This window comes from Mirounga angustirostris, unplaced genomic scaffold (genome assembly GCF_029215605.1).
Source record: "Mirounga angustirostris isolate CCGP_5_RB_7025 unplaced genomic scaffold, mMirAng1.0.hap1 SCAF_17, whole genome shotgun sequence".
NCBI classification, from domain to species: domain Eukaryota; kingdom Metazoa; phylum Chordata; class Mammalia; order Carnivora; family Phocidae; genus Mirounga; species Mirounga angustirostris.
In genome coordinates, this window is record NW_026991725.1 from 22,692,072 (window position 1) to 22,713,423 (window position 21,352).

General features: G+C 48.1%; 1 protein-coding gene and 1 non-coding gene across 2 annotated transcripts; both read left to right on the top strand.

The window, feature by feature from the left end:
* The first annotated feature begins 3,206 nt into the window (after nt 1–3,206).
* On the top strand, nt 3,207–3,308 carry LOC123854866 (U6 spliceosomal RNA). The gene has a single exon (XR_006793415.1). It is a non-coding gene; the product is annotated as a U6 spliceosomal RNA (small nuclear RNA).
* Nucleotides 3,309–12,547: 9,239 nt separating this feature from the next.
* On the top strand, nt 12,548–16,900 carry GIP (gastric inhibitory polypeptide). Its single transcript, XM_064582169.1, has 4 exons — nt 12,548–12,629; nt 13,841–14,009; nt 14,804–14,896; nt 15,595–16,900. Exons 1-4 carry the CDS (start codon nt 12,548–12,550, stop codon nt 15,935–15,937), a joined length of 687 nt encoding a protein of 228 aa, XP_064438239.1. The 3' UTR covers nt 15,938–16,900.
* The last annotated feature ends 4,452 nt before the right edge of the window (nt 16,901–21,352 follow it).

Sequence of the window (21,352 nt, forward strand, 5' to 3'; positions counted from 1 at the left end):
CAAAAAGAAAAACCCAGAGACTGAAGAATATGCACATAATGGTTCTGTTTATAGAAGTTCAAGAATATGCAAAAGTAACATTGTGTTGTTTAGGGATGCATCCAGAAGAGGTTGAACTTTAAAGAAAAGGAAGAGCCCTGCCACTGCTAGGCGGCTTTTAACCACCTTGGAGCCTTCTCCCAAACCATGGACCAAATGGAAACAATAAAGCTTCCTGCAGAAAAAAAGGAAAGGAAAGGAAAGGAAAGAGGGACGAGTATGATAAACAAAATTCCAGAATGTGGTTAATTCCGGGAAGTAGCATAGGGATGATTGTGGAGGGGCTCACAGGGCACTTCAAAGATATTGGGGATGGATGTTCTAGTTCTCAATCTGAGCGGTAGCTACACAAGTATTTTATTACTTATTCTTTTAAGCTGTACATGTATGGTTTACGTTATCTTTCTTAAGTATAAATATTTCATAACAAAAATTAATTGAAATAATAAAAAGTCTGGAAAACACTGTTAATAATAACTCTCTGGTTTTGAGAAGATTAGTGGATTTCTCTCTATTCCTGTCTGTTTCTCTCTCCCTTTCTCTCTCCCCGTTTCTCTCTTTCTTGACTCTACTATATTTTTCAAGATTTCTAGACTATTACGTTTTTATAACAAACTTAAAAAAAGTCAAATGGATGTTCAAATGAATCACCCTGGAATACCTTTACAAACCAAATAGGGAATAGTTTTGGATCATCCATTCTTCCAAGATTAGAGGCAGCCAGAAATCTTCCATTAGCGACCAGGGTTGAGGGTTAACTGCAACTCACCCTGATCAATCACGGATGTGGCTTGACTTTAGCTAAAGGTCTGATTAATTATACATGTATTCATAATAAACTGAGATGGTGTGTACTGAAACTCAGGACCAGCATGGTAAACAGGAACCAAGCACGCAGATTCACACCTGCCCAGTCTGTCCTGGATCTTGCTGATATACTGCTCCTTTCAACTCCCATGCATGAGCTTTTTTGTTTTCGTGTACATTCACTGGAAACCTCTAAGGCTGAAGCCCATTTCTGCCTCATCAGTCTGGGAGTTTCTTGTGAGATCACGCCTTTCAGCACACTGGAAACCTCGGGGCAGTATCCATGTTGTTTCCTTTCTCTAAGTGAGTCGTTTCCATTATGTTCATCAACTAAGATCTCCTTTATTATTTTTCCATGAGCCCAGTGTTTTGAAAAAGGTTGCCTATCAAAAAATTCCAATGACCAAGTAATAAATTGTTCTCAGAGTGAGTGGCTAAGCAGAGCTTCTACATAAGTGGCAAGAAGTTATACTATTCCCACCAAAAGTAAAGGGACTTGGAATTGGAATTTGCCCATACAGCCTCGCCTGGAGCAAATGTCTGATTTGCATGAGATATCCTAACTGACTGAAAATAGTTTATGGATACTACTGTGCCCATTACATTTTCTTTCCTTCCTTCTTAGATCCTGGATCTGGGGAGCCTAGGGTTAGAGAAACATTCCTTAGGACCAGCTTTCCCGGTTCCAGCGCTATGCCCAGGAGAAGAGCAGAAAAGAAAAGAAAGGAGAGAGGATGTTGTAAAATGTGGTAAACACCCAAGGTGGGTAGCTTCATGGTTTCTACTTTGTATCAACTATGCCACAGATAAGCAGCAAAACCAGGATTCCAGCCTGATTGTCCTGGATCCCAAGTCCTTGTTCTTGCCCTTATGTAAGTGCAGCATTTAAAAATCCTAGTGCATGGAGCGCCTGGCTGGCTTGGTCCATGGAGCATGCAACTCTTCATCTTCTTAAAACATAAATAAACAAAAATTCTAGTACAACCCACACATATATCACAATTTATTTATTTATTTAGACTTTAAAAAAATATTTTATTTATTTATTTATTTGACAGAGAGAGAGAGAGCGAGCACAAGCAGGGGGAGCAGCAGAGGGAGAGGGAGAAGCAGACTTCCGGCTGAGCAGGGAGCCCGACATGGGGCTTGATCCCAAGACCTTGGGATCATGACCTGAGCCGAGGGCAGATGCTTAACCTACTGAGCCACCCAGGAGCCCCACAATTTAATTTTTTTTTTAAGATTTATTTATTCATTTATTTGAGAGAGAAATAGCAGGGGGAGGTGCAGAAGGAGAGAGAGAATCCTCAAGCAGACTCCTCGCTGAGTGCAGAGCCCAACATAGGGCTCGATCCTAGGACCCTGAGATCATGACCTGAACAAATCAAGAGTCAGATGCTCAACCAACTGAGCCACCCAGGCACCCCTATCACAACTTATTTTATGCAGAGGTGTAAAGACAACTCAACAGAGAAAGGATAATCTTTTCAACAAATAGTGCTGAAACAATTGGATATTCAAATGCAAAAAATAAATTTCCTTCCACATCCCATCCTATATACAAAAAATAACTCAATCATGTACTTTAATCATTTAGGTCATATAACTAACTGTAAAGCCAAAAGCTATAAGGCTTCTAGGAGAAAACCTTTGTGACCTTGAGTTAGGCAAAGATATCTTAAGATATGCCACCAAAAGCAAAATTCAAAAAGCCAAATTGATTAATAGGACTTTATCAAAATTTCAAAAAGGAAAAAAAAAACACAAAACCCTCTTGCCTCTAGAAGGTAACCATTAAGAGAATGAAAAGACGAGCCACAGACTGGGAGAAAAATATTTTGTAAATCAGGCATCTCATAAAGGACTTGTATCCAAAATATGTAAAGAACTCTCAAAATTCAGTATCAAGAACACAAACAACCCTCTACCCCCAAAATGGGTGAAAAATGTGAACAAACATTCCACACATCAAATGTTACAACCACTTCAGAAAACGGTTTGCAGTGCTCACTGCAGCTGTGCGTATATTAAAATTGGAATGATATAGGGGCGCCTGGGTGGCTCAGTCGTTAAACATCTGCCTTCGGCTCAGGTCATGGTCCCAGGGTCCTGGGATCCAGCCCCGCATCGGGCTCCCTGCTCAGCCAGGAGCCTGCTTCTCCCTCTCCCATTCCCCCTGCTTGTGTTCCCTCTCTCGCTGTGTCTCTCTCTGTCAAATAAATAAATAAATAAAATCTTTTAAAAAAATTGGAATGATAATTCTGCATGGAGCACTGGGTGTTATGCACAAACAATGAATCATGGAACACTACATCTAAAACTAATGATGTAATGTATGGGGATTAACATAAGAATAAAAAATAATAAAAACAAAACAAAACAAAATTGGAATGATATAGAAGAGATTAGCATGGCTCCTGCATGAGGGTGACACACAAATTTGTGAAGCAATCCATATTTTTGTTGCAGTTGATGTTTGATAATGTGGACTTGTGAACATTAACAGTGGGCGTCCACTGTCGCATTGTACAAAATCTCTGAAGTATAATTAAAAGTTTTTATTGAGCCCCTGGGAAAAAAAAGAAAGGAAAACAGTTTGGCAGTTTCTTAAGAAGTTAAACATATCCCAATCCTCAGTATTTACTCAAGAAAAAGGAAAGCATATGTCCATAAAACAACTTGTCCACAAATGTTCACAGCAGCTTTATTTGTAATAGCAAAAACTTGAAACAACCTAAATGTCCCATCAACAGGTAAATTGATAAGCAAACTGTAATATATTCATATGATAGAAGAATCTTTCTCAGCAATAAAAAAAGACTGTTGCTCATGCTACAACTGAATCTCAAAATCAGTATACTGAATGAAAGAAACCAGACAAAAAAGAATACATACTGTATGATTCCATTTGTATAAAAGTTTAGAAAATACAAACTAATCTATAGTAACAGAAAGCAGGTCAGCGGTTGGAAGACGTGAGCAGGAGAGAAAGGGCTCAAGGAAATTTTGGGGGATGGTAGATATGTTCACTACTTTATTTTTTAATTTTTTTTTTTTTTAAGTAGGCACAGAGCTTGAAATCACGACCCTAAGATCAAGACCTGAGCAGAGATCAAGACTCGGTCGCTCAATGACTGCATAACCCATGTGCCCCAATTTTTTTTTAAGTAAGCTCTGTGCCCAACATGGGGCTCGAACTCACTACCCCACGATCAAGAGTTGCCTGCTCTACCTGCTGAGCTAGTCAGGTGTCCCAATATTCACTACTTTGATTGTAATGATGGTTTCATGGGAGAAGACATATGTTAAAACATCAATTATACACTTTACATTAAATATGTGCAGTTAATGATGTGTCCGTTATACCTTGATAATGCTGTTTTTAAAAACCTCTATACTGTGGAGGGAGTGGTGAATTGGAAAATAACCATTTTCCATCATCGTAGTGAAGATCGGTTCATTTCTTCAAGCAAGAATCAGTGGTCGTGAGGAGCCTGGGTGGCTCAGTCAGTTAAGTGTCTGACTTCGGCTCAGGTCGTGATATCGGGGTCCTGGGATTCAGCCCCGCGTCGGCCTCCCTGCTCTGCCGGGAGTCTGCTTCTCCCTCTCCCTCTGCCTCTCTCCCTAATCTTCTGCGCATGCTCTCTCTCTCTGTGTCTCTGTCTCTCAAATAAATAAACAAAATCTTAAAAAAAAAAAAAAGGATCAATAGTTATTAAATAAATCTGAGGATGGGGAAGTCTGATGAGGAAAGGGGTATTTAGATTGTCTTAAAGTGTCTCCCTGTCAATTGCTTATTAATTATAAGGAGGTAAATAGTAACTATACAGTGGAAAAATCCAACAAAACTTTGGGTGGTCAAAATTATCATCAATCATGGGCAGGTAGACATCTTGTGCCTCCACGTGCAATATCTTGAAAAGGACACACTAATTTTTATATGGTATTCTGGCCACCAGGCATAACCTGAATTTAATAGGGAAGAAAGAGCAGACAAAGCCAAATTAAGAAACATTCGATAACATAACTGGCCTGTACCCTCAAAAATGTCAATGTAGGGGCCCCTGGGTGGCTCAGTCAGCTAAGCATCTGTCTTCGACTCAGGTCATGATCTCAGGGTCTTGGGATGGAGCCCTGCATTGGGCTCCCTACTCAGTGGGAAGTCTGCTTCTCCTTCTCCCTCTGCCTCTCCCTGCCCCTCTGCTCATGCTCTCTCTCTCTCAAATAAATAAACAAAGTCTTTTATTCTTTTAAGTCAGTATCATGAAAGACAAAGGCTGAGAGAGAAACCGTTAAAGGAAAATAAGAGACATGACAAATGCAATATGTGATCCTGGACTGAATCTGATAAAGAAGGGGAAATACCCCAAAAGACATTATTGGGACAATTGAAAAACTTGTAATATGGACTATATGCTTTATATCAATGTTAAACTTCTTGAATTTCATCATTGTACTTATTGTGGTTATGTGTGTGAATCTCCCTGTTCTTAGGAAATACACATGGGGCAGCAGCTCTTTCTGCCCATTGGTCCTGTCCCCGTGCTTTAATAAAATCACCTTTCTGCACACACGCACACATGCACACACACACACACATAGACAAAAGGAAATATACATGAAAATATGAAGTGGTAAAGGAACATAATGTATATAATTGACTTTCATATGTTTATAAGATAATGGAATGATAGAACAAAGTGGCAAAATGCTAAAAATCGGTGTATCTGTGGGTAGTTGGTGTATCTGTATTACTTTTGCAAGTTCCCCGTAAGTTTTAAATTATTTTAAAATGAAAGCTTTACGTCTGCCTTCGGCTCAGGTCATGATCCCAGGGTCCTGGGATTGAGCCCCGCTTCGGGCTCCCTGCTCAGCGGGGAGCCTGCTTCTCCCTCTGCCTCTGCCTGCAGCTCTCTCTGCTTGTGCTCTCTCTCTGACAAATAAATAAATAAATAAAACATTTTAAAAAATAAAAAAATAAAATGAAAGCTTTAAAAAATCTCCAGGCTAATGACATCAGAATCTCTGGGGATGGCGCTGAGGCACTGGGATTTTATTTTATTTTATTTTTAAGTAGGCACCACACCCAGTGTGGGGCTCAAACTCACAACCCTGAGATCAAGAGTCGCATGCTCTACTGACTGAGGCAGCCAGGCGCCCCAAGCCATGGGGATTTTAAAAAGCTTTCCAGGCCAGGATGCCAGAGATGGCAAATAACAGTACAAGATGTGCAGTTAAATTTGAATTTCAGATAAACAACAAGTTAAAAACATTTTTTTTTAAAAAAAGATTTTATTTATGAGAGAGAGAGAGAATGATCAGAGGAGGGGCAAGGGAGGGGGGAAAGCAGACTCCACTGAGTGCAGAGTCTGACAACAGGAGTCGGGGGGCTGAGTCCCAGTACCTCCAGACCATGACTTGAGTCAGATGCTTAATTGATTGAGCCACCCAGGTGCCCCTAAAAACAATTTTTTAGTGTAAGTATGTCCCATGCAGTATTTTCTGCCTAACTAGCAAGGACTGTCTTAGAATATACTCATTTTGATATCTGTACTCTGCTGGTCTTTGTGGAATATTAGAGAAATTTCTTGCTTTATCTGTCTTCTGTATATAAAATCATCTCAATTCTCACTCTTGCAGAGAGAAGGGGATTGAGATAAATATAAGTAGATATTAAATGACCAGAGTTCATGGCGATGAACAGAAATGTCTCATGAATCTAGCACCTTCTGTAATAATAACAATAATGGTCCATATTTTTTAGGGCAGATTATGTATATGGTAGCCAACCTCTAAGGTGGCCCCCAATGATCCCTACCTCCTGGTATTCACAGCCTTGTGTGGTCCCTCCCACATCATACCAGGGTTGATCTATGTGACCAATAGCATAAAGCTGAAGGGATGGTATGTCATTTCTGAATTTCACTTAGACTTTCATCTTAGGTGCATGACTTTGCTCCGAGGGAAGAAGCGTGGAGAGGTCCACATGGTGAGGAACTGAAGCCTTCAGCCTACAGTCGTGGGAACAAGGTTGGAAGGTGATCTACAGCCCCAGGCTTCTGAGATTGCAACTCGGCCAACAGCTGACTTCAGCTTCATGAAGACTCTGAGTTAGAAGCATCCAGCTAAGCCACTGCCAGATTCCCAGTCCTCAGAAACTGTGTGAGAGAGTGAATGCTCTGTTGCTTTACACTGCTAAAGTTTGGAGTGATTTGTTACCCAGCGAAAGATCACTAATGTATCAAGATACAGTGTAACACAATGTATCTGCTCAGTATACTTGTTTCCCAAACCAATTCTGTCTCTCATTATCTGAGACAGAGAGAGAGAAAGAGAGAGAGAGGGAGGTCATGAGCATGAATAGGGGGAGGGTAAGAGGGAGAGGGAGAAGCAGAGTCCCCGCTGAGCAGGGAGCCTGACTCAGGGCTCAGTCCCAGGACCCTGAGATCATGACCTGAGCCAAAGGCAGCTGATTAACTGCCTGAGCCACCCAGGTGCTCCCCCAAATCAATTCTTTGATGTAGGAACTTTACACTCCCATTTTACAGAAATGGGAACCACAGCACAGAAAGAGCAGGTTACTCTAAATCACCCACCCCGCTAGTAACATCAGCGGGTCTGTCTGCACAGCCCTCACCCCTAACAGGGAATTTCACAAGCCTTCCCTGTACCAGGTGAGGGGCAGAGTCAGCCTGGGTTTTGTTTTGTTTTGTTTTGTTTTGTTTTGTTTTGTTTTGTTTTGTTTTGTTTTAAAGAGAGAGAGAGCGCGCGTGAGCATGAGTAGGGGGAGAGGGAAGGGCAAGGGAGAAGCAGACTCCCCGCTGAGCAGGTAGCTGGCCTGGGGGGCTCGGCCCCAGGACCCTGAGATCATGACCTGAGCCTAAGGCAGACGCTTAACCGACTGAGCCACCCAGGCGTCCTAGCCTGGCTTTGTTTTTTCATCTTACCAAATGCTCACCATAGAGTGAGGTGGAGATCATTGTAGAGAATACCACCCACCAACACTGGTAGGATGCCTTCAGGTTAACAAGACATTATTGTCACACTTACCTATGAGGTAGGGAGGACTGATTCTGGTTTTCTTTTTTGGGGGGGAAGGGAGGTTTGTTGGTTGTTTGTTTTTTAAGTAGGCTCCATACCCAACGTGGGGCTTGAACTCACCACCCTGAGATCAAGCATCGCATGAGCCAGCCAGATGCCCCCAGATTCTGTTTTCTTATCTCCAATTCAGAGATGGGCAAACTCAAAGCTCAGATTGGATAAGGGCTTTGCCCCAATCCAAACCTCACCTGGCAGTGGCTGGCGGGCGGAGCTGGGGCTTGAACACCTGCTCCTCCACCCCACGGGCTACTGCCTAGTCTCCTTAAAGAAGGGTGTGGTTGCTGAGGTTGCAGAAGGTCGTCCCCATACCCATCACAGGAATGGGTGTGTGGTGGGGGGCCTCACTGGGGACGCTGGAAGCTGTCCCCATTCAGGGAAAAGGAAGGGGAAACCCTCTCTTCTCATCCCACCCAGCCCTCCCCTAGGAGGTTCTCCCACAGGACAGATAAGGGGTCAGGAACGCTACTTTCTCTGGGACTCCCGGCCCTTTGGCCTTCACCCTAAATGCACCACTAGCTCTTGCCCTCTCTGGAAGTGAGAGCCGTGTGGCCACCCCTCCCAGTTCTAACACTGCCCACAGTTCTCTTCCCATGGATTAGGTCGCAGCTACTAAGGGCTGAGCTCTTTTCTTGATGAACAAAAGCAGACAAAATATGGACTTTGAAAACAGCAAGAGGGATTGGGGTTAGAACTGAGAGGGGACTTCCAAACTGATTCCTTATAGCAGATGGCCAAGAGAGGTTGTAGGTAGTATCTTCCCTGTTTTTATTTTTTATTATTTTTTAAAGATTTTATTTATTTATTTGACAGAGAGAGACATAGCGAGAGAGGGAACACAAGCAGGGGGAGTGGGAGATGCAGAAGCAGGCTTCCCCGTGGAGCAGGGAGCCTGATGTGGGGCTCGATCCCAGGACCCTGGGATCATGACCTGAGCCAAAGGCAGACGCCCAACGGCTGAGCCACCCAGGCGCCGCTCTTCCCTGTTTTTAGTGGAGAGTTTTATTTCTTTATTTTAATTGAAGTGTAGTTGACATATTATATTTGTTGGGGGTAAGTCGCATAGTGAGTCAACAATTCTATACGTTGCAAAATGCTCACCACCATAAATGTAGTTACCATCTGTCACCATACAAAGTTAGTATAATCTTACTAAGCATATTCTTTCTTAAAGATCTCTCTGAACAGTATCTTGGTCTGAGGGGTCTTGGGGCTGATGTGGGCAAAAATGTTTGGGACCACGACTGGGTTTGCGACATGACTGGGGAGGAAAGCTGGAGGTGACCCTTCTAGGAATCCAGGATAGACCCGATGACTCAGCAAAGTTTGTCCCTCGGTCTCCTCTGCAGGAGAAGAGTATAAATCTGCCACCTGGTGTAGGAGAGCTCAGAGAGGGATGTCCGCCTTCTGAGTCAGCCGGGGAGCTTGAAGACCAAGTGAACCTCCGAAGCAGAGTCCCCCCGGCTGCAGCCGGCCCTCTGAGTCACCCTGGCCTAGAATGTCTGCTGTGGCCCTCGGGCTGTGGCAGGGGTGGTGAGTCACCGCCGGGAGCTGGCAGAGGCAGCAAGCCCCACAGGCTCTTCTGCTGTGCCAGTTCTCATCCTGGAGCCCCGGTCAGAAGTCGGGAGGGTCTGGGAAGCAGGACCCCGGGGTTCTCTGGCAACAATACTGCCATGGTCCCTTCTTGGGCTGATTGCCTGGCTTCCATGTGTCCCAGACGCCCCTCATGCACCCCCACTCTCTCCACCTGTCTGGGCCACTGGCCTTTGTATCCGGGCTTCCTCTTGCTTTCCCATCCCCTGTGACCTCTCTGACCCCTCACATCCTGGAAATTCGCCCCAATGGACTAAGGGTCTGCCAGAGCCCCCTCCCTGTCCCCAGCCCTGCACACTAGGGCACTTCTCATGGTGCAGACAGGTTGGTGGAGTTGCCAGTAGATTTACTGAACTATTTTTATCAAGTCCAGCAGGCCCTTCCGATCCCTAGAAACTTCAGAAGGCCGTCTTTTCCATTCCCCAGCTCCTGAGATGCTCTGGGGGTGGGGGCTGTGGGCTCCCCTGAGCATCTGGCATCTTCTCTGATCTCCTCCCCTGACCCCCCCACATTCCTTCCTCTCCCAGGGCCCAGGCTACATTCTCCTTGGTGTGTCCACCGCAGGGCCTGAGAGCCAAAGATCAAAGGGAAACAGGTTGGGGGGCTGCTGAGAGGGGGTGGGCTGAGAATTTGAAGCAATAAAACTGGCCTTCGGAGCAGCCTGCCCCCAAAACAAATCCCCAGAGCACCAGGCAGGCACTCAGAGCTGCAGGGACCCATTCCAGAACCTTCTTGACTCTGGTTTGGCATCAGACCTAGGGTTTCCAGGGAATGATGTACACCCTTCTTGGATAACCTTGTGCCTCCAGGCAGGGGTGCCCAGGTCTTGACACAAACACTTCTGAGCCCATTAACTGTCGCTCAACAGGAAGCAGGATCACAAACACCCCCACATCCCGTTTGGAGGCCAAATCTGAAATGACGTCTAATCACTGCCATGGATAGCCAGGAGATGGAATTTGGAGAGCTTGCCCGGAGAGAAGTTTTTCTAGACGGTAAAAAATGGGTGGTAGGTGAGCGAGGTTTCTAGGAAGCAGAGGTGAATTGCCCCCCCTGGTCCAGCGACCTCTCATCCCACACAAGCACTTAATTTCATGCTGGAGCTGCTTCCTGGCCCCAGAGTTTACCTGGAAAGTGGCCTTTATTAGACCCTGGAGCTAATAAGCGGAGCATGAGCTTGGTTGTTGCTGGTTCAGAGCACTCCGGTGAGTGGAGAAGGAAGAGCCTGGGAAGGCGGCCTTAGGGATCAGCCCCAAATGCAGCTTCCACCCTGTCCCTTCTAGACTGAGCCCTGAGGACAGACATGTGTACTAAGCGCTTGGAGAAAGGCAGACGCAGTACTTTGAGGAGTCTCCAGTCTAAGGGGCAGACATGGCCCTTAGCCTCCAGAAGCTTCCGTAGGATGGGGAATGATAGCCCCCCCGGTTCACACTCCTGATCTCAGAGAGCCCCCAGTCTGATCCGGGAGACAAAGCCCCCACGCTGGAGAGCCCCCAGTCTGACAGGCACAGCATGACCTCAGGGTCCCCCAGTCTGTTGGCACAGACAAGTCCACATTGGGTGTCATAAACCTTTACAGATAGAATTGTAGCTGCCCATCTTCCTTCAAGTTCCCAAGGGGTAAGTACTTCTTTCCCCCACTCTATCCTGCCCCTATGCAGAAAGGCAGCTTGACTGCAAGTTCGCAGTTCCCAGCTACCCCAGGAAACCCCCATCCTTCATGGTCCCTCAACCCTCTCACTCTCCAGCCCTTTCCCCAGCCGGCTGGGATACTCTCCTAGATTTTGCAATGGGGACATTGCCACACTGCCAAAGCTGGGGGCCACTATCCAGAGCTGGGTTTCCAACGACTGTGCCCCACTTTCTCGGACCCAGGGGCAGCCTCTTGCCTGTGGGAGCAGTCCTACCCCAGCGAGTGCCACCGGACCTAAGGCACCCTTTCTAACCGAGGACACCTGTAAAGGAAGTAGGGCTAGAAGAATACGGGGCCCCATGCTCAGGTGGGAGGAGGGGGGGAGAAGAAAGGGGACACTTAAAGTGGCCTACCCCCCGGGCAACTGGAGATACCCAAATGTTAATCATCAATTAGCACAGTTCAGGTGGAAAGGGCAACTTTATTACGCGTAAAATGGACTTAATGTGGCGGGAGCTGTGGACCTAATTTCTTGAGATAAGGCGCTTTTAGGCTAATCAGCAGGTCTGTGATGCCTGGGTATAAAGGAGCTACAGCCGACTTTCTTGGGACAGGCTCCAAAGGACCAGAAGGTAGGAGGAAGAAACCCCTGCCCTGTCTTTCTGGAAGAGCCAGGAAGGAAGCCAGGTAAGAGAGCGGCCTGGACAGAGGATGGATGGAGGGGGTACCGGAGAGGCAATCTACGTGAGAGATAAGAAAGCAGCTCTCAGCATTCCTGTAACACCCAGGTGACAAAGGCAGGAGGACAAACGAGGTCTGAGCCCATTTCATCCAGGGGGTCTTCAGTAGGGTGAAGAGCAGTAAGGAACCTTCCTCCCAAGCCCTGAAAACCAAAGCTAGACCTAGCCATGTTTGGGCTGCCGGACCCCGTCTTCCTGCAGGGGCACCCTGGAAAGAGCTTCCCTGAGCAGAGAGCGTGAAGCCCGAGAAGGAGAGGATGGAATGGTCCTACTTGTGGCTTTCACTTGGGGCAAGAGGGCTGTGATGGTTTAGGTGACCTCCAATCCGACAGCTGGAAGGCAGGCTGCTATGGATTCTGGAGGCTCTAAGGGGAGACTCGCCAAACCACATGCCAGTGAGGTCCAGCCACCGGAGCCGGGAAGGGGGCTGTCAGGCCCACGGGTCTTGGCTGCTTTCTTCCGCCTGGACCTTGCCCCCGCTGCCCTCGTCCAGAGCTCAATGCCCCCAGCTTCCAGAACCCACACATGCTCTGAGGCGTCAGCGGGACGTGGCTGGCCATGCTGACTATCCCTGAGCACGGTGCTTCCCTCAGCCCGGTCCCTTTTCTCTCTTTGCTCAGGAAATCACCTTTGGAAGATGGTGGCCGTGAAGATCTTCGGTCTCCTGCTGGGGTCCCTGCTCCTGGCAGTGGTGCTGGGAGAGAAGGCGGAGGGTCACTCCAGGTAGGGCTGCAGGGGAGGGGTTGGGCACAAGGGAGGATGACCGGGTTCTGGTTCTCCGGGGGAGAGGTGGGAAAGGGAGGAATCCCAGGCCAAGAGGAAAGAAGCCGGAGGGGAAAACCAGCCAGCGTCTGTGTGCAGAGTGAGGACAGAACCCGAGAGTATTTATTACGAGCTATTGTTGCCACAGGAGAGACTGTGGTTAGATCTCTGGAAGGACTTCTCAGTGGTTAAGTGTCTGAAGTAGATGACAGGATCTCCCTTCCTAAGGAAAGCCTTAACCGTTCATTTATGTGTGCATTTGATCAAATTGTGGAGAGGGCCCCCTGCGCGCCAGCCACAGGAGATATATTAGTGCTGAGTGGTCCACAAATGCCTCGTGGAACACACGGGCCCCAGGGGGAAACAAAGAACCACCTAGGCGAGTTGCAAACTGTCCTGAGCGCTTCGGGGGGGGGGGGGGAGCAGAGTGTCATGAACGCATGGAGCAGGGGGCTCTGTGCTCTGGAGGACCGAGAGACTTGTCTGAGTAAAGAGCTGCGCCCTGTCGGATGCAGGAACTAGCCATGTGGTCCATCTGTTGCATCCTGTTAGATGGGAGGCATGGCCGTGAGACCGTTGCAAGTTGGGGCAACATCAGAGGTTGCGCACTTAGACCTGGGCCCGGACCGCCTGAGGCTAACTCCTGGATCTGCCACCTAAGAGATGTGCTAGATGAATCTCTCTGCCCCTTGGTTTCCTCAATCACAAAAAGGGCGTAGAAACAGTGTCTATTTCCTAGGGGTGATGAGGGCCAAATGAGTCTGTGTAGTAAAGGGCTTACAGAGGACCTGCCACACAGTGAGGGCCGTTATGGAGGAGCTCACTCTTGTTCCTATCGACTGGGAACAAAGCCTCGAATCGGGGTGGGCCAGGCAAGAGGAGCAAAGGAGGGAACTGAGATCAGTCCTTTGGGATGAGGGGGACCCCTGATCCCTCTTTGCCCCGAAGCCGGAGTCACACACACCAAGGAATGCAGGAAGTGGGTTCTAAAGCTGAGGATAAAGTCCCAGGGGCTTGATGCAGAGACAAGAGAGGGTTTGCATAAAAACGGACTCCCAGGAAACCAGGGCATTTTTCTCAGACACTGGCCTCCTGTCGGTGACAACCACTTGCCCCTGCATTGTGCTTCCCCTCACCCCCTGCCCCTCCTGCCTTGTCCTGGCTTCTCTCTCCCTCTCCCTGCCCCTCAGAGGCCACTCTAAGGTCAGTGGCTCCCGACCTCGAGGCCCCAGGTATGCTGAGGGGACCTTCATCAGTGACTACAGCATTGCCATGGACAAGATCCGCCAACAAGACTTTGTGAACTGGCTGCTGGCGCAGAAGGGGAAGAAGAATGAGTGAGTCGAAGCACACACTCCCTCCGGAGCCCGGGGCTGGCTGTACCTCCGGGCACACTGGATGCCACGCGGGCCACGCGGGCCGGCGCCTCCCAGCCCCACATGGTGCCTTTCACTGAGGCACCGATGGTGAGCTGGGCGACACGGTGGCCCTGACCAGGGCTCAGGCAACTGCTCAGTATGTGTGTGTGGGGGGGGCGCAAGGCAATTTTCCACTCCTTTTCTTTTTTTTTTTTTAAAGATTTTATTTATTTATTTGGGACAGAGAGAATGAGAGAGAGAGAGAGAGCACATGAGAGGGGGGAGGGTCAGAGGGAGAAGCAGACTCCCCGCCGAGCAGGGAGCCCGATGAGGGACTCGATCCCGGGACTCCAGGATCATGACCTGAGCCGAAGGCAGTCGCTTAACCAACTGAGCCACCCAGGCGCCCTCCACTCCTTTTCTTCTAAGGAGAGGGATCAGGGAAGAGGTCGGGGCTCCCAGAGGAGCCCCACAGGGCTGGGGGCGAAGGCAGAGGGAGCTGAGATGCTCCTGGCAGTGGTGGCCACTGCGGACTTGGTCCTCCTTCCTTCTCTCGGCCAAGTCTCTTACCTCGTGCTGGCTGCTCGGTCGGCGTGGTGGGAGATGATGAAAAGTCGGACAGTGGCCGCTGAGGACAAGCAGTGGGACGTTTGAATGGAGAAAGAGGTTTGCTCTGCAACTTGGGTTAAGGTCCCGAAAGATCGGAGCCTTTGGACTGGAGAACATCTGGAGCCTCCCCAGCCCCACCCACTCCTGCGTCTTTACCTCACCAGCTGGAAACACAACATCACCCAGAGGGAGGCCGCCGGGGCCCTGGAGCTGGCCCATCAATCTCACAGGAAGGAGGAGGCGAGGGAGCAGCAGGGGTGAGTCAGCCCACAAGGGAAGGGGTGGGGGCAGGGCCTCATTGTTCCCTCTCCCAGACCCCAGAGCAGAGCAAGGCCCCAGATAAGCATCCCCCTCCACTCCCAGTTCAGAGAGGGGTCTTCAAGAAACTCCTGGAGGCCAGCCCAGGCTGAAGGGAGAAGCCGAGGAGGAGGAATAGGGGCTGGGGTCCTAGGAGGGGTTTGGGACCAGACTCCCTAAGACTGATGACTTTAGTGTGCAGAATCAGAGTCAAGGAGAGGGGCAGCGAAAGAGACGTCAGGGAGACCTCAGGAACTGGCTTCCCCACTTCTCCCCGACAGACCTCTGGAAGGCTGTTTGAGGAACAGGGACCCTTTGAAGGCCAGTCCCTTGACATCAGTTACCCCCTATCTGAGGAAGCTGAGGAATCTGTGGACCATTCTAAAGAGTGAATGTCCCCAAAGTCATCTCCTGGGTTTGGGGAATGCATTCGGGGATGCTCACAGAGGTGGACGGGTGGGGTGTCTCCCACCTGAATTCTGTTCGGCGTTGCGGCCCACAGATCAGGGTGGAGCTCTGAAAGCTGAGATAAGGAGAGGCAGCTGTGTTGACTCGCTCCCCCCAACCCAGCTGCCCTGTGGAGTCCCAGGCCCTGTATTTACTCACTCCGGGTGGGGCCCAGGCTCAAACAGCCTGCCTGAGGCTTTCTCCTTGGCAGCTCCCTACCCAAGAAGCCCAGTGATGAAGATTTGCTCAAGGATTTACTGATTCGAGAGCTGCTGGCCTGGATGGTGGATCAGATGGAAGTCTGCAGGCTCAGGTGGGGCTGTTGGGTGGCTTTGGGCGTCTTGCGCAGTGCTTACAAGCTTGAGCTTTGGGGCCGGACATGGGTTCAGATCGGCACCCCAGCACGTGCTAGCAAACTAATAAGCCTCTCTGAACCTCAGTGTTCTCATGAAAACAAGGCTTATTCAGACCACTTTGTGGGATTGTTGTCAGGTTTAAATAAGATAATCCGAGGAAAGAGCGGAGAGCAACCGGGAGGAGTGAGAGTTCAGTAATGTCAGCCATTGTCATTACTGCTTACCCTTGGGTCTCCTCATCCGGGTGAGAGGCTGCGCTCACCTCCCCTGCCCACCTGAGCTAAGCTGACCATCCTGGTCTCAGCTCTCCCTCTGTACCCTAGTCCCATGGCCCCTGGAGTTGGAGGTATGTTGCCCGTCTATAGCCATTGTTGGTCTCATCGGTCCATCTCACCAGCCAGAAAGTCCTTTAATCTATTATGTCCCAGAAACAAGGGATGGCTAAATACCACGAAGGGGTCCATCTACCTAAAGGGTGAGACAGAACACTCATTCAAGATGCAGACACCAAGGCTTGGAAACCAAAACACATTTTCAGACTTTGCTGCTGGCGAGCTAGGGAGGGATGGAGGGAACAGATCTGGGATGGCTTCCTGCAGAGGGCAGGAAGGGAAAGAGGAATGTGACCAGAACCATGGAGGAGAGTATGAGAAATTCTCCATAGAGAGGTGGGTGCTTTTCAGAATTATTTTGCTTACTTATAATTAAAAAGGTAATTGGGAGGTAGGAGCAGCTGAACCATGGCTGGGTGCCAGGATGAGTTTACTTTGCTGACTCCGAGTAGATAATGACCCTACTCTCCAATCACTTCCCCTCCTCTTTCCACCCTCCCCAGATTTCAGTGACTCAGACCAAACCCAGCTCAGGCCTGGACTCTGCCCTTCGCTCACTCAGGACTCAGCTCCACTCCAGGGTACCCAAGAGAATCCAAACCAGTCAAGTTTAAGCTGAAATAAATCTTTGTGCCCATTGTCAAAACTTGCTCAAATGTCTACTTGAGCACTGTTAATGTACGTGTGTCTGTGTGTGCATGCCACCCAATGAAAACGAGATACAGGGCGCCTGGGTGGCTCAGTCGGTTGAGCGACTGCCTTCGGCTCAGGTCGTGATCCCAGGGTCCTGGGATCGAGTCCCACATCGGGCTCCCTGCTCCGCAGGGAAGCCTGCTTCTCCCTCTCCCACTCCCCCTGCTTGTGTTCCCTCTCTCGCTGTGTCTCTCTCTGTCAAATAAATAAATAAAATCTTTAAAAAAAAAAAAAAGAAAACGAGATACATCTCCTACCTACATCTGTAATTCACCTATTTACAAACACTTAATGGAAGGTTACACAAGCAGGGGTTGTGCTAACTACTGGGAACACAGCAGTCAAGGAAATGGGCACAGTCCCTGTCCCTGAGGAATTTACAGTCCTGTGATGGAGACAGACCTTAACTTATACACACACACACACACACACATTAATAATCATGTAACATGCTGGGGTGCCTGGATGGCTCAGTTGGTTAAGCCTCCAAATCTTGATTTCGGCTCAGGTCAAGATCTCAGGGTCATGAGATCGAGTCCTGCCTCTGACTCTGCATTGGGTGTGGAGCCTGCTTAAGATTCTCTCCCTCTCCCTCTGCTCCTCCCGCCCCCCCAAAAAAAGAATCACGTCACATGCTAAGCCATGTGAAGAAAGACTAGAGAGCTACAAGAACAGAGCAGCCTCATCTTTTTTTTTTTTTTTAAAGATTTTATTCATTTATTTGACAGAGAGAGACACAGCGAGAGAGGGAACACAAGCAGGGCGGGCGGGAGAGGGAGAAGCAGGCTCCTGGCTGAGCAGGGAGCCCGATGTGGGGCTTGATCCCAGGACCCTGGAATCATGACCCGAGCCGAAGGCAGACGCTTAACGACTGAGCCACCCAGGCGCCCCCAGAGCAGCCTCATCTAGATGGAGTGCGGAGTCTCAGGGCCTCTTGGAGAAAGTGACATCCAAGCTGAGTGAGATGGCGAGGATAAGATGGCCAAAAGATGAAGGGAGCCTTAATGAATATTACCTCAGTGTTATTCTTACAAAGCGAAACTAGCAACGGGGAGATTAGAACAAACAGAGGCTGGACAGGTGGGCAGAGAAAGGGTCTAAAGGCCATGTTAAAACTTTTCGGATTTTATCCTTAAACCGGGGCAGGTTTGAAGAGCTATTTCGTTCCCAAACCATCATGAGTGAGGGTTATATACCGAGATGAACAGGGATGACAATGGAAAAGGAAGACCAGCTAAGAGAATCCTCTTGCAGGATTCCAGGCTTACCCTAGGGTCGTGGGAGTGGGAGTGAAGGGAAAGGGGCCAACTCAGTTTGTCCAAAAGTCAACACCTTTATCTTCCAGCGTTCAAAGCTCTCCCTCTCCCCTCAGTCCACTGCCTTCTCCCAATGCCTGGTATCCTTAGAAGGCTAAGTCTCCTACCCCCTTCACGTGGGCTATCTTGCCTAGAATGTCCTCTCTCCCCTTGATCTGGTCATATTTTAGTAGACACGAGTCAAACACACCTCGATTCAAAGACTCAAATCACTTGCTAGGTCTGTGACTTGGCAAGTTAGTTCCTCTCTCTGAGTGGGTTTCCTGTCTGTGAAAAGATTTGGAAGTACCCGACTCATATGGTTGAAGGAAGTATTAATTAAGATAGTGCCTGGCACAAAGTCAATGGTCAATAAAAGTTAACTTTGCTTATCATTTACCCACCTAAACCTCAATTTAAAAATACAAGGGTATTAGTTTTCAATCGGGGAGTGGCAAGCTGGATTGGCTGAAGGGCTAGGCCAGTGGCATAACTGAGCAGAGTGGGGAGGGTGTAAGACAATGGGAAGGATGGGGACTGTGAAAATGGAAGAGACACGCTTTCTGCTGGCCAAACAAAACACTTTTGAGAACTGAACTTGCCCGAAGGCTGCCCGTGTACAATCTCTTCCAGCTCTGACATTTTAGGTTTCCTCTCCTCTAAACTCCTTGTGTTTGGAGAGTGTATACCACACAATTTAGACCATGCCTTCGCTCAAAAGATATAGTTTAGCGATTCTCTATGGTGGGACCGGTTGTCTTGGGGATAGTTGGCTCTCTATTTCTGGAGTCTTGGGTGTCTCTGGGGGTGAGCGAATCAGAAACGGTTATTTAGAATAAATTTGTACAATGTTCTTACTATGGGCCAGGCATTGTGCTCAGCTCTTTATAAACCTCATCTAGAGCCTCATCACAGCACTTGAACATACTAGCTGTTAACCATGCACTACACTGCCTCCATGAGGTAGAGAATTAAAGTCCCATGCTCTTAGCCACCCTGTGCCTAAGGCCCGTGAGTCACTTAAAGCAAGTGACAGCACGTGTGATGGTCTGCATTCAGGGTGTCCTGGAGCTGAGCGCTTCTGAGGGCCATTGTGAAATTGTCAGGAATTTTGTGAGAAGGTCATAAAATCATTGGTAGCTTGAAATTGGCCATGGCCAGAGTACACCATGGAAATTGACAAATGCTATAAATCAGAGCTCCTCCTTCCCAGCCTGGAGAGGGGGTTGTTAAACATTTACCAGCTCATTACTGGTCAGCATACTTTCTCTAAAATTATGAAAGAGAGGGGCGCCTGGGTGGCTCAGTTGGTTGGGCGACTGCCTTCGGCTCGGGTCATGATCCTGGAGTCCCGGGATCGGGTCCCGCATCGGGCTCCCTGCTCGGCGGGGAGTCTTCTTCTCCCTCTGACCCTCCCCTCTCTCATGCTCTCTCTCTCTCCCCTTCTCTCTCTCTCAAATAAATAAATAAAATCTTAAAAAAAAAATAAAATTATGAAAGAGAACAAATGTGTCTGAATAAGGGAATGAGGGTGTCCGCTTGAGTGTGGTAACCAGGTGTGTCTCCGGCCAATGGGTTTGCACCTATAAGAGTGAGTGTGTGTGCATTTGAGGGTATGAATAAATTTGTAGCCATGAGTGTGAGTGAGGGATCAGTGCATGTATCTTAAGGGGTCATACGGTGTGAGTCAAAGAGTGAGAAATGAGGCAGGTGTGTCTATGTGTGTCAGTGAGTCAGGAAAAGACCAGATTTTTGTGTTAGGGAGTGGTGTAGTAAGAATATGAGAATAGGAGGTAAATGTGTGTATATAAGGGGCTACTTGTTTTGCAGAAAGGCGTGGGTAGGTATATTGAAGGTCAGTGTTTTAGGAGAGGGTGTCTGAAAAGGCTAGTATGTGTTGGAGGAGCGAATCTGTGTCTGGGGAAGTTTGTTTCTAAGGGGACTTAGAAACCTGAACTCAGGGTCTAAGGGTGTGTCTGAGGGTGAATCTGAAATAAGACTACAAAAAGCAGATTGATTATTTTAGCCTTGGTCCTTGCATCCGCTAACATTAGATTCTGCTTCAAATAACAGAAAAACACCTGTGTTTTGGTAAGCAAACAGTGGCTTTGGTAAGACAACATTATTTCTCTTTCTTATAAGCATCCAGAGGCAGGTAGCTCAAGGCTGGTGTACAGCTCTGCTCCATGAAATCCTCAGGTCAGGGACCTGGGTCATGGCTCCATAATCCCTCAAGATCCAAAATGGTGGCTAAATATCCTGTCACAAATCTCTGATCACATCTTCTTCTAATCCTTTTACTTGAAACCTCTGGTAACATTATTCACATTCGTGATTTCACCTTGCTGATGATTCTGGATCTGTAGCTCTGCCCAGCTTTTTATGTAGATCGTTATACTAATACATCCAAATGACTGTTGGTCATCTCTCTTGTGATGTCACAGAGACCTCAATTTCAACATGTTCAAAATTACCCTTAATTATTTCCCCAGCTTCATCCTGTGGTCTCAGTCCCTGTTCCCCCACTCCCTTCTCCAAATGGCACCGCCCTGTTGCCCAAGACAGAAAACCGAGCACTTTTTCCTACCCACTCTGTCTCCATCTTACCAGTTTTACCATTCTGCACTCCAAGTATCTCCTGAAACTGTCCCATTCTCTCTACCTCATGGCCACTATCTTAGTTCTAGCTTGCATCATTTCTAGGTTGCATTGCTATGACTGACTTAAGTCTAGGTTGTCACTAGCTTTTTTTTTTTAAGACTTTATTTGACAAAGAGAGAGGGAGACAGAGAGAGCACAAGTAGGGGGAGCAGCAGAGGGAGAGGAAGAAGCACCCTCCCTGCTGAGCAGGGAGCCCTAATCCTGGCTCATCCCAGGACCCTGAGATCATGATCTGAGCTGAGGGCAGACGCTTAACGGAATGAGCCATCCAGGCGCCCCCTTTGTCACTAACTTTTCTAAAACGAGAATTTGATCTAACAAGTCAAGTAACAACTTCCTGACTTAAGAATCCTTCATTAGCTCCTTTGTTAGGCTCAATGCTATAGAAAGCACCTATGGAGCTTTCTAAACACACAGATGGCTGATCCCACTCCCAATCTGATGAATAACAATCATAGCTGATGTTGACTTCTATGTTAGGCATTGCACTAAATGCTTTGTTATAGATTTTCTCACTTCATCCCCGCAACAACTTCATGAGTAGGTGTTACTCTATACCAACTGTGGACACTAGAACACAAGAGATTCAGGATTTTGCCTGAAGTTACTGGACCATACGCACTGGAAGTGAG